Genomic DNA, 11,734 nt, shown 5'->3' with positions numbered 1-11,734 from the left:
GACTTTATGGCCACCGGTCGCCAGCTACATGTGGGGTCAATCGTCACCTCCTCAAATTCGGAGCTGGGGAGAAAACAAACAAACGGGTTGGAGGTCTCGATGATATGGTGAAACTGCAAGGAGGTGAAGCAACGTTGGCATAGAGCAGGGGTTTCAACGTATTTCATATCAAGGTCCATTATTTGTTCTGCATTTGAGCCGCAGAGATTTAGTCTCTCAGACCCAAAACTAAAGAATATTTTGTTACCGTTGGACATATATTATTTGACATGCTAATTGTGTAGACTTGTGTAGAATGCAGGTGTTTTAACAATAATTCTCAAGAGTTAAAGATCTATAAGGGTCCATTTGGTTATCAACGTTCCATCATTTAGCTGGGGACCACATGGAACCCCCCCAAGGACCACTGGTATCTTACTTGGTATAGACTAATGTCCTCCAAGTAAGAGCGTAAAATGTAATCAATTTGACCCGTAAGGGTCTTTTATGCTCTCAAGAGTTAAAGTCAACATCTATAAGTTTGGTTTGGTTACCAACGTTCCACCACTGGTTGAAAACCATAGATAAATGTCCTCCAAGTACAATGATAATGTGAACTGCACTAAGTATTCTGACAACATGTGGGTACAAAGGGTAATGCAGTAACTGAAGAAGGGGCATGCAGTCTGAATGGGCATCATCACGCTAGCAAGAAGTCGTACAAGTACGTTGTAACTTACTTTTGGATAGCGTTCAAGATTCCCCACATGTACTGGTCCACTTCCAGGCCCTCTAATAATGCTGTTTTACTGGGAGGAGAGGAACAAAGGGAGAGAGATGATGAGACAGTGCTACTGCTTATTACTAAACTGTCAGAAACGAACTTTATCAAATCAAATCATGAGGAGGAGACCCTGTTACTGAACAAACACTGTATAGCAATGATTACTATTGTATATAGCAATAAATGCTATACAATTTAAAATAAATAAATACAAAAATACAAACTAGTTATGACCCAAAAAAAAAATCACTTTTACAGCAGCGGTAAATATCAGAGCTGTAAACACTTACTTGCATACAGGACAGCGCCATGTCCCCCGCTCACAGTTCAGTTGTAAATATGATTCCAAATCGAAGCACTGCAGGTAGACAAATCAAAACACGCACCATCACATCACACATCCAGCAAAAATAGTCCTCACACCAGAGCTTAAAAAAGTGGGAATCCCCCAGGGGTCCGCGAGGGGGTTCCAGTGTGTCCCCATCAAAACTGTAACCCCATTTTATACTTGGTGATACTATATTAGAAACATCTACCATACCACCTTTTCAGGTGGGGGTTCCACGACCAAGTACATATCAATGTGGTGGTCCATGACAATGTTTGAGAACCAGTACCGTCCTCAGACCACACACAGACAGTCTTGGAAACAGCAGACTGACAAGCTCAAAACGCGTCTCAAAATGACACGTTGTGAGCTTGTAGATCGGCTATTTTATTTCAGCAAAACAAACTAGTATAGAGCCCGTGCAGGGTTTAAGCAGTCAAGTGTTTAAGCGGTCAAGTGTTTAAATGTCGAACCAACGGCAGCCACTCGCCTGGACGTGCTTGCAGTCGTGTCCTCTGGCTGGAAGCTGTATCCGTCGGAAGGTGATGGGACATTTGAGGGACACCTTGATGGCCGTCTGCTCCACGCCGTCCTCCCCGTTGAGCGAGGCGCCGCCCGACGACGCTGCCACGCTGCTGAAGTTCCTCTTGACTGCAAGGAGGAACAGGGAGAGAGACGGTCGTCGGTTAGGGGTAAGGTGACCAGATGTCCCCAGATGTACGACTTTTCAGGCGTCTCACAATTCGAGACCCTGTCCCACATTGTGACTGACAGGCTTCAGTGTTCAAATGCCCAAATAGTTGGCCTTCTGTTGTAAAGCACTCTTGTTGTCTCTTTTCCAGCAAGATGTGTTTTTAAACCTGTTATAATAAGCTAACATGAGAAATATTAGCTCAAAGCCTATAGATGGTCTATTTTCGGCACACGATGAAGCATGAAGAACGGGGCTTGGGCATATTGGGCACGGACGTACCTTTGGTGATGCAGTGCTCCGCGGGCAGAAGCCTCTTCTTCAGCAGACCCTGCAGCACCGAGCGGACTGAGGGCCGGTGCACCAGCTGCAGCACGAACAGGTGAGACTGTGGAGAGAAACCGCACGTCAACATCATCTCCATCACCACCACCGACCGCCATTATCCAAAAGATCTCCCCCCAAAAGTAAAAGTGTTGTCATACTGTGAATCAAACATCTACTGATGCACAGACGTGGACACGTCATCAGTGTTGTTATCTGGAATCATTGGATTCGCAAACGGACACCGTCTCCTCCAGGTCGACCCGACCAAGGCTGATGTGTGGAATTCTGTATATCATGTGGATGTGGTATATCCTATCTTTGGTTCCCAACTTCTGTTTGTACCAGCATCGAAGCCTTCCCATGTGGACCTTTTTTTGGCGGTTTTTTTTCTTCTATTTTTACCTCCTGTGGACAATGCTGTAATCTCATGTACTGAACCCGCTGCTATCGTTTTTAACCTGCACCTTGTGTTTAACCTCGTGTGCACCCCTGCTACCTGTTATGCTATTATGTAAATATTAATATATCTTTGATTATTCTTTTGTATTTCTTTTATATTATTATATTTTGTGTCCGGGTAGCTCAGTCGGTAGAGCTCTTGCCTTTTGGACCAGAAGTTCATGGGTTTGATCCCAGGCAGCGCCAACTCAGCAAATGAGTAGCACGGCTTGGTGCAGCAGGTCGTGCGGGAAGTACTGGGAGCTGATGGTAGATGTGGTGCTCCACCTCAGCAATCTATCTCCCAGGGGTCTAGTGCATTGCAACGGGGACAGACTCCCACGTGTTACCGGCTGATACCGACAAAAAGCCACCCCCGGCCTGGGCCATGGCTCAGTGGTCCAGGCACCTTGGCTGGTAAACCAGTCTGGCAGTGTGCCGCGGGTTCCACACCCGATCCCGACGACCTTTACTGCATGTCTTCCCCCCCATCTCTCTCCCCATTTCCTGTCTTTTACTTTACTTTTTTTACTGTCTGTCCTCCAAATAAAAAATATAAAATAAAGGCAAAAGCCACACAAAAAAACATTTAATAAGCCACTCCCGACCTACTTCTTGTACCGTTTCTTTCCTATGTTTTCCTCCTTGCACTCCCTCTTCTCTCGCCTGTGAACCTGTGAGGTGACAATAAAGTTGTGCTACTCACGCAGCAGCAGGCGGTGACCGTGATCTGGATGGTGTTGCGTCCCGGTTGGCACACGTGCTTCAGGTGCAAGGGTTTGTGGGAGGTCTTGTTGTCGCCCCGCTCGATGGTGAGGGGCGTGGCGTTGACGCTGACCTGCACCGAGGCGGGCCAGTTGGTGTTCATCTGCCGGTCCTCGTGGTGGTAGCACTTGAACTGCAGCTCAAGATCCGACCTGCACCGGAGGGAAACCAGAAGAAAGAAACGGTTACACCCGGTCCGCACTGCCAGCGAAGTGAGCGGTGAAATCTCATTAGAATACATGTTTATCAATATGACTGTCCTGACGTGCCGCGAGCGTGCATTGACGTCGTCCACTCCTTCTATATTCGCTCGCAGTCTCTACTTGGTTTCTTTTTAAGATTTGTTTTTGGCTTTTCTGCCTTTATTGATTTTTAAGTGAAGACTGACAGGAAAGAGGGAGAGAGAGAAGGGGAGAGACATGCAGCAATTTTTTCAATATATCTGCCCGGGGGGAACGCTCGCTCTCCTGGCCTGTGCAGATGAGGTGTTGTGCCCGATCTTTTCCTAATAACGCATCATCGTTAAAAAAAAGAAAAGACGCTGGTGTATGATATACGCGTGTAAGCCATGGGGTGGCGCTGTTCTTACCTCCACATGAGGGTCTGGTGCACGGAGGGCCGTAGATGGAAGACGTGGTTGCTGACGGCCAGGTTGTGCTCTAGCCTGAAGGGCTCCAGCACCACCCCGTCACGCACGGGGAACGTCAGACGCAGCTCCTCGTTGGGGTTGGCTGTACGTGGGAGGAGAGAGAGAGAGAGAGAGGGAGAGAGAGAGAGAGAGAGAGAGAGGAGACAGGCTCAAACTGGGGCCTACTTTCTTTTTTTTTTTTTTTTATATATTAATAATACAAATAAAGGCAAAGTGCTCCAGGATGGGGCCTATTAGTATAGAGGGAATCTGGTCAACATCTCCTTATCATAAGTACTAGTACTATGATAGTAGTAAGTAAGCAAGTAAGTAAATAAGTACATGCATGACGTGAAGCCGATTTATTTTTTCTATTTTTGGATATGTGGCGCTAGATGTGAGTGTTCCGAAGGGGCGTGAACCTCCAGTATGTGTATATATATTTAAAGAAAGCAAAGTTACACTAATTCTCAATATTTGGCCCCAGAGCCGGAGGAGGTGTCTATGTTCAGGACACTCACCTGGAGGAGGAGGAAGTGCAGAGATATTTGGTTTGATGTCGGGAGGGAAGGGGGGCTTGACGTCCTGGCTCGGCGACAGATACGGAGGAATATTACTTCCCGGGGTCATGGGTGGCGTCGGGTTGCCCGGCACGGGGGAGTGAGGGTAGCTGCCCACCGGTCTGGGCGGCTGCGACGGGCACAGAAAAGTGAACACAGACACATTAGGAAACATTATTTCCTAATACATCTCGGAGATTCTCAACCTTGATTCATGTCCAGGAAATCTACGGTGTTCATTTAACTCTGACTAGATGGACCCGGAAGGTTCCGTTTGGTTCAAGCTTTAGGTTAAACGCATTTTGGGCGGGAACCCCTTTTGCTGTTTTAAGCATTATGTTATACTTTAGCTATTTAAAAATAGCAGATCTACAAGCTCATGGCACGCCACCGAGTGGCGCGCTACGAGCTTGTAGGTCTGCTATTTTTTAAAAATCGTGAAAATGTTGAATTTATGTTCTTTCAGAGCGAGTTTTTAACTCAAATCTTTGCTACTGAGAGGGTCCCTGGAACAACATATTTTCAGATGGGGGTCAGCGGCCAATGTCATATATATTTGGGGGTCCTTGACATGGATATGTTTGAGAACAACTCACATAGAAACATGGGTTTTTAATAAAACTGTCAGGATTTAGAAGACATTCCTTTTCATTTCGACGTCAGGCCTAAATGGGTTTGAACTTACCCCGTTCATAGTGCCTTGGCTGTACTGATATCCACCCCCAGAGAAGTTGTTGGCTTGGCCATTGAAAGGTGGCTCCTGCTGTTATTGGAAGAAACACAAAATGATCTTTATGATTGTGCATTATTATTATTAGCCCTGTATACACTTTCCAAGCTCACAATGCGTTGCGATGTGACACATTGTGAGCTTGTATAGAGCTGCTATTATCAAAAGATTTGTTTTTGAAAACTTGTGAAAAAGGACAGGAGTGTGTGTGTGTGCGTGCGTGCGTGCGTGCGTGCGTGCGTGCGTGCGTGCGTGCGTGCGTGCGTGCGTGCGTGCGTGCGTGCGTGCGTGCTGTGCTACCTTATAGTACTGTCCCATGGCTCCGCTGGGTGGGGGGTACTGGCCCTGGATCTGCTGGCCTGGCATCCTCTGGCCGGGGTAGTTGGGGGAGGGCAGCGGCCGCGAGGCATTAGGGGCGGGGTACTGCCCCTGCTGCCTGGGGAACTGGCTGTTTGGTCCATACTGCTGTCCACCATAGTTAGGCTGGAGGGGGGGGGTGATGATGACTGTTAACTTAATAGCCCTATATAGCACGGGTGGGCAACTTTGACGATGGAGAGGGCCACTCCAGAGGGCCACATTGCATATTATTGTGGTAGCAAAAATAGCAGATCTACAAACTATACAAAAGTTTTGAGCTTGTAGATCAGCTATTTTTGCAATTTTTGAATAGCAGCTCTACAAGCTAACACAACACAACATGTCGCTTCGCGTCACGTTTTGAGCTGCTAGATCTTCACTAGTTTGAGTCCCCGGGGAGACAGACATCAACTTTCTCTTTTGGGTCACAGGCTAAAAAAAAGGTTTGGGAACATCAACATTAGGGCTATAAAGTACAAGTGTTGAATGACGTCGCTCACCTCCCCTGGGTACGGCCTCTTCATGCCCGGCATGCCCATGCCTTGGGGCCCCTGGGGTCCCGCGTAGCCTTGCTGGGGCATTCTTTGGCCCCCGAACGGCCCCATGCCTTGGCCCGGCCTGGGCTGGTTCATTCCCATGGGGGGGCCGCCGCCCATGTTGGAAGGGTTCATGCCCGCCGGGCCCATGCTGCCGGGGTGGTTTGGGGGGCCGCGCGGGGGCCCCGGCTGGTTCATGAACTGCTGACTGTACGCCTGGTTCGGTCCCATCTGGAAGGAGGAACTCATCTGAAAAGACAGAGACGTCGCTCAATAAGACACTCCATTGTGGGCCAAATCTTGACAAAGTTTGCAAAAGCTTTGTAACGCTTGACAGTTTTGCTGAAAGCGCTCGCTTTCAGTAGAGCAACATCCTGCTGTCTCCTGAATTATGTGCAAATTCAAAACAGGTGGTAAGCAGGGCTGTGATATCCAACCAGCACTTCACAACACTTGAATTTAAATTCCCAGGTTGACAGAGGAAGTGTAGCACCCAGGATAACATTATAATAGATCATTGACACTGGGTGAAAAAAAAAAAAGGGTTGCAAAACCGTGGGATAAAAAACAAAAAGGAAAAGAAAGTAGCTCATAACATGTCTAGTCTACGGTGGATAATTCAAGCTTTTCGTACAGCTGCAATGTTGGTGAGTTTGACGTTGTGTAATACAATCAGATAGGACTTTTCTGTTTGGATGTAGTACAGTATATGGGATGTCAATGGCCAATTGCTGCTAGTTGCCACCCTGGCCATTAACTTAATGACAAGATGGCCACGGTCGGTCTGGACAAAGTCTATGGTTCCTTTGAAATCGGGTTGAGAACCAGTGATCTAGCTTAGCCGTGGTGTGCGTGGTGTGCGTGCGTGCGTGCGTGCGTGCGTGCGTCTCTCTCGTCCTACCTGGCTGTATTGGTTCTGCATGTCCTGCTTGTTCTGCGTGTCCTGCTGCATGGCGGCCACAGTGGCCGTGGCCGTGGCGGTAGCCGTGGCAGCGGCTGCAGCCACGGCTGCAGCAGCGGCCGCGGCGGCCGGCTGGGTGAAGTCTCCGGGACCGCGTTGGTGTTGGCCGGGCATGCCCATCCCGCCGGGCCCCGAGTTCGGACCTCCGGGGTAACTGCAACAACAACAAACAAACAAACTGTCAGTCAGGGCAGAAAACCTCCCGTCTTCATATCCTAAATTCTGTGATAAGTCATACTACAGCTTCACACACGCTTGAGACCGCGGCTCGTAATGCGGCACGTTTTGAGCCTGTAGATCTGTTACTGATTTGAATCCTGAAAAGTAACAGTTTACCTGTATCCGTACCCGACGTGTGTATTGGTTGATGCTATCAATATACAGTGGTGGAAGAAGTACTCTGTTTATTTTACTAGTAAAAGGCCTGTATGTTAGACGTTAAAAGTAATAGAAGTACAAAAGTATTGGCATCAAAAATTCAAAATCTAAATATACCTGAAGGACCATATTTTCCCTACTTTGGGTCCCGGGAGAATGTCTCATTTCTGTTTTGGGTCACGGGCTATAAAGTTTGGGAACCACTGCTCTAAAAGTGTCTTACTCTTCTGGACAACATACTTGCCACCGAAGCCTCCCCCACCAGGGTAGTTGGGCCTCCCGTACATAATTAAGCAATAAGTTGAGTTCCGCAAGCATCACTGAAGTGGCAATAATCACGTTAAACCACACCCTCGAGTGTAATATTGCAATTATACAACAGTTACCCTTAAAACTAAGAAAATCGCTGAAAAAATACATTGTTTTAATGACATATGTAGTCACTACGACCACAAATGTCCCAAGAAACTAGCTAGCCTAGCCACCGAGTTTGCTAGCACTCGGGGAGAACAGGGCAGCTGAATTCTTTGTTTTGATTAGGTGGTGAATGGTGTTGGTTTAACCCACGGCTAGAAGGCTATTTCAACCAATCAGATTGCTTCCTCGAAACGACCTGTGGTATAATAAAAGGTAACGTACTTGCCACCGAAGCCTCCCCACCAGGGTAGTTATAATACAAGGTAACGTACTTGCCACCGAAGCCTCCCCCACCAGGGTAGTTATAATACAAGGTAACGTACTTGCCACCGAAGCCTCCCCCACCAGGGTAGTTATGATAGAAGGTAACGTACTTGCCACCGAAGCCTCCCCCACCAGGGTAGTTATAATAGAAGGTAACGTACTTGCCACCGAAGCCTCCCCCACCAGGGTAGTTATAATACAAGGTAACGTACTTGCCACCAAAGCCTCCCCCACCAGCGTAGTTATGATAAAAGGTAACGTACTTGCCACCGAAGCCTCCCCCACCAGGGTAGTTATAATACAAGGTAACGTACTTGCCACCGAAGCCTCCCCCACCAGGGTAGTTATGATAAAAGGTAACGTACTTGCCACCGAAGCCTCCCCCACCAGGGTAGTTATGATAAAAGGTAACGTACTTGCCACCGAAGCCTCCCCCACCAGGGTAGTTGGGCCTCCCGTACATGCCCTGCTGCATGTAGCCCTGGTTGGGGTTGCCCTTGTTGGGGAACTGCTGCTGCGGACCGCCGGGGAACTGGGGCGAGCTCATGCCCTGGTTGTTCCCGGACATCCCCGGGCCCATGGGGTTTCCCCCGGGGTTCATGTTGTTGTTGTTCACCATGGGGTTCCCCAGCACCTGTTGGCATGGGAGGGATACAGTACACTACACAATTACATGTACAGTAGGTCACTGCTGCTGGTACTACTCACACTGTTTACCTGAGTGTGTGTGTGTGTGTGTGTGTGTGTGTGTGTGTGTGTGTATATATATATATATATATATATATATATATATATATATATATATATGTATATATATATACACACACATATGAGAGAGAGAGAGAGAGAGAGAGAGAGAGAGATTTTGGAGGAAATGTTTGAAATGTCAAAATAGAAATGAAAATACCTCACAACGCATCACATGGAACGCGTGTCGTGAGCTTGTACATCTGCTATTTTCTAAATGTTTGCATGTATAAAATAGTGATCAATTAAGTGGGGAATCAGACTTATCGATTTAGTCAATGATATAAAAATGGTTTTAGGGTTTAGTTTAGGGTTATAAAGTAATAGTTTAAATAGATGATGGATAGTGTCAGGCCTCTGTGTGGTCATGTGACCTCCTCACTCACCTGACTCTGAGAGGTGTTGGTGACGCCCCACACGGTGGTTACCACCGACAACGATCCCGGTGGCTGTTGGTTGGTGTTCTGTTGCCACTGGGGAACCGAGTCATAGGGAAAGTTCCCATCTCTGGAAGGGACAATAGAATAGAAAAAAAAAACAGCATGTTGGCAAAAGAAGGAAATGGTTTGACGCACTTCACTGCTCAAATATTTGTCCTGCAGAGCGACGGCACGCTTACATAACGCACTGTATGTTTGCTTTTTGACAAGAAGGCAGAGCCAGGAAGACAATGGTTTCATTGTTCCGAGCTCTGGTGGTCAACGTGGGGCCCGGGGGACCACCAGGGGGTCCAAATGGACACCCTGGTGGTCAACGTGGGGCCCGGGGGACCACCAGGGGGTCCAAATGGACACACTGGTGGTCAACGTGGGGCCCGGGGGACCACCAGGGGGTCCAGGGGGACCACCAGGGGGTCCAAATGGACACCCTTACGGTCTGGTAACTCTCCAGAGTGCACACATGGAATCTCAGAGTTAATTTTACAATGAGACTTTGACATTGTGGGTCGCAGAAATAAATCATGTTTTCAATATGGCCTAATAATGGATATCAAACTGGGGGTCCTGGCAATCAATTCATTAGTCCGACAACACCGTCGCTCTCGACATGCATCGCCGGTTAAAACTAACCCATGGCTCCCGACATGCGCGGCAGGTTAAAACTAACCCGTGGCAGGTTAAAACTAACCCGTGGCAGGTTAAAACTAACCCGTGGCAGGTTAAAACTAACCTGTGGCTCCCGACATGCACGGCAGGTTAAAACTAACCATGTGGCCTCCTGTGAGGTTAGGTTTAAGGTTTGGTTTTGGGTATAGGGTGTCGGACTGTTCTTTCTGTCTGTTCAAACTCCAGAAACACACACGCACACACACACGCACGGCAACACTGACCCGTGCGAGAGTCCTTGGGGCTTCATGGTGTTCATGGGGGGCTGCATGGGGACCTTCCCCGGGGGCTCGTTCTGTCTGCTCTTCTGATGACGCAGGAGCAGGAGACGACCCAGCTCCTCACACCACGACGACAGCAGAGCTGTAAGGAGAGAGAGAGGGAGAGGGGGAGAGAGAGAGAGAGAGAGAGAGAGAGAGAGAGAGAGAGAGAGAGAGAGAGAGAGAGAGAGAGTGTGTATTAGAACAGTGGTTCTCATGGAATAAAGCAAAAATAAAATCTCAAGACTGAAAATGTAATGATGATGTTTTTAGGCCGACCAGCTGAAGAAATCAAAAGATTTGAGGCATTAAGGTTACATGAATGTCATAAAACATTCATGTTTCTGGAAGATGCTTCTAAACTTGTATTCTAATGCCGGTTTGATCACTTCAAATACGCTTTCATCTTAATATAACTAATGATCGAAAATAGCCGATCGAAAAGCTCACAACACGTCGCAAACGAGACGTGTTGTGAGCTTGTAGATCGGCTATTTTTCGGTGGGCAGCCCAAGACACGCTGGGCTTCTATGGAATCCAAATGACTGAAATCGGTCGTGGCGACTGAGACCTTTATCCATGGGTTCTTCTCAACCTGTGAGACGCAGTGAAGTGAAGTTTAAGGACTTTTTTTTAAGACTATTGCTATTTTCACAATGTATATGTGTAACTGAGTCAAGTGCCTGGGGCGGTGGGGCGGTCGTCAGGGCCTGAAAAGCTTGAGAACCACTATTTTGTGGTCTTCTACATCCTGACCGTTTTCTGAAAAAGCTATGTTTCTATGTCAGTCGTTCTTCGATTTTTCAAAAATAGCAGACCTACAAGCTCGTAGCGCGCCACTCGGTGGCGCGCTATGAGCTTGTAGATCTGCTATTTTTCTATAGCTAAAGCATAACATAATGCTAACACCAAAAGGGGTTCCCGCCCTTGGGTTAGAATATTGTTTCCCAAACGTTTCAGATAGAGACCCAAAAGAGAAATTCGCCGTCTCCCCGCAGGACGCGAACGTGCAAAAATGCATTATGAATATTGACCACTTATATACGCAGTAGGAGGCACGGCTCTCCCTACAAAACATGGCGGCCGCAATGGCGCATCGCTCTCCAATGAACAGCAAGCGGGCCAATTTTAGGTATCTGCATTTATGCAATCTGCAGGGAACTCATCTGCAAAAAACAATGGGAAAACAGCTGCTGCTCTTTTCCTTTGGATTCTGTCTGGAGAGACTATAGCATAGTGTATAATCTATCATAATATGGCTTCAATAGAAAGACTGCAGGAGCCGCTGCCACTGCAGGATCCGGCCACTAGGGTTCACTGTTGCCCCACACCACGCCACACAGACTCCGGGCCCTTCACTCCTACATGTCATCAGTATATATATATATATATATATAGCCACCAATCTATCCTAGACTGCTCCGTTACGTTCCCACCACAGAGTGCGCTGTGATCACATCACAGCGCACGTCATC

General features: G+C 47.8%; 1 protein-coding gene across 1 annotated transcript in view; it reads right to left on the bottom strand.

The window, feature by feature from the left end:
* LOC306915114 (uncharacterized protein) overlaps positions 1-11,734 on the bottom strand; it is a 138,140-nt gene that overhangs the window by 21,373 nt on the left and 105,033 nt on the right. The window contains exons 5-19 of the mRNA XM_079492362.1: positions 10,224-10,362; positions 9,280-9,400; positions 8,563-8,780; positions 7,028-7,241; positions 6,091-6,375; positions 5,531-5,713; positions 5,186-5,263; positions 4,462-4,630; positions 3,902-4,043; positions 3,254-3,464; positions 2,065-2,170; positions 1,582-1,742; positions 1,054-1,121; positions 720-788; positions 4-63 (exon numbers count right to left, since the gene is read on the bottom strand). Of these exons, the coding sequence (XP_079348488.1) occupies positions 4-63; positions 720-788; positions 1,054-1,121; positions 1,582-1,742; positions 2,065-2,170; positions 3,254-3,464; positions 3,902-4,043; positions 4,462-4,630; positions 5,186-5,263; positions 5,531-5,713; positions 6,091-6,375; positions 7,028-7,241; positions 8,563-8,780; positions 9,280-9,400; positions 10,224-10,362 (2,224 nt within the window). The remainder of the gene's footprint in view (positions 1-3; positions 64-719; positions 789-1,053; positions 1,122-1,581; positions 1,743-2,064; positions 2,171-3,253; positions 3,465-3,901; positions 4,044-4,461; positions 4,631-5,185; positions 5,264-5,530; positions 5,714-6,090; positions 6,376-7,027; positions 7,242-8,562; positions 8,781-9,279; positions 9,401-10,223; positions 10,363-11,734) is intronic.

Source organism: Electrona antarctica (assembly GCF_951216825.1).
Source record: "Electrona antarctica genome assembly, chromosome: 22".
NCBI classification, from domain to species: domain Eukaryota; kingdom Metazoa; phylum Chordata; class Actinopteri; order Myctophiformes; family Myctophidae; genus Electrona; species Electrona antarctica.
This window is presented reverse-complemented; position numbering and strand designations above follow the sequence as displayed.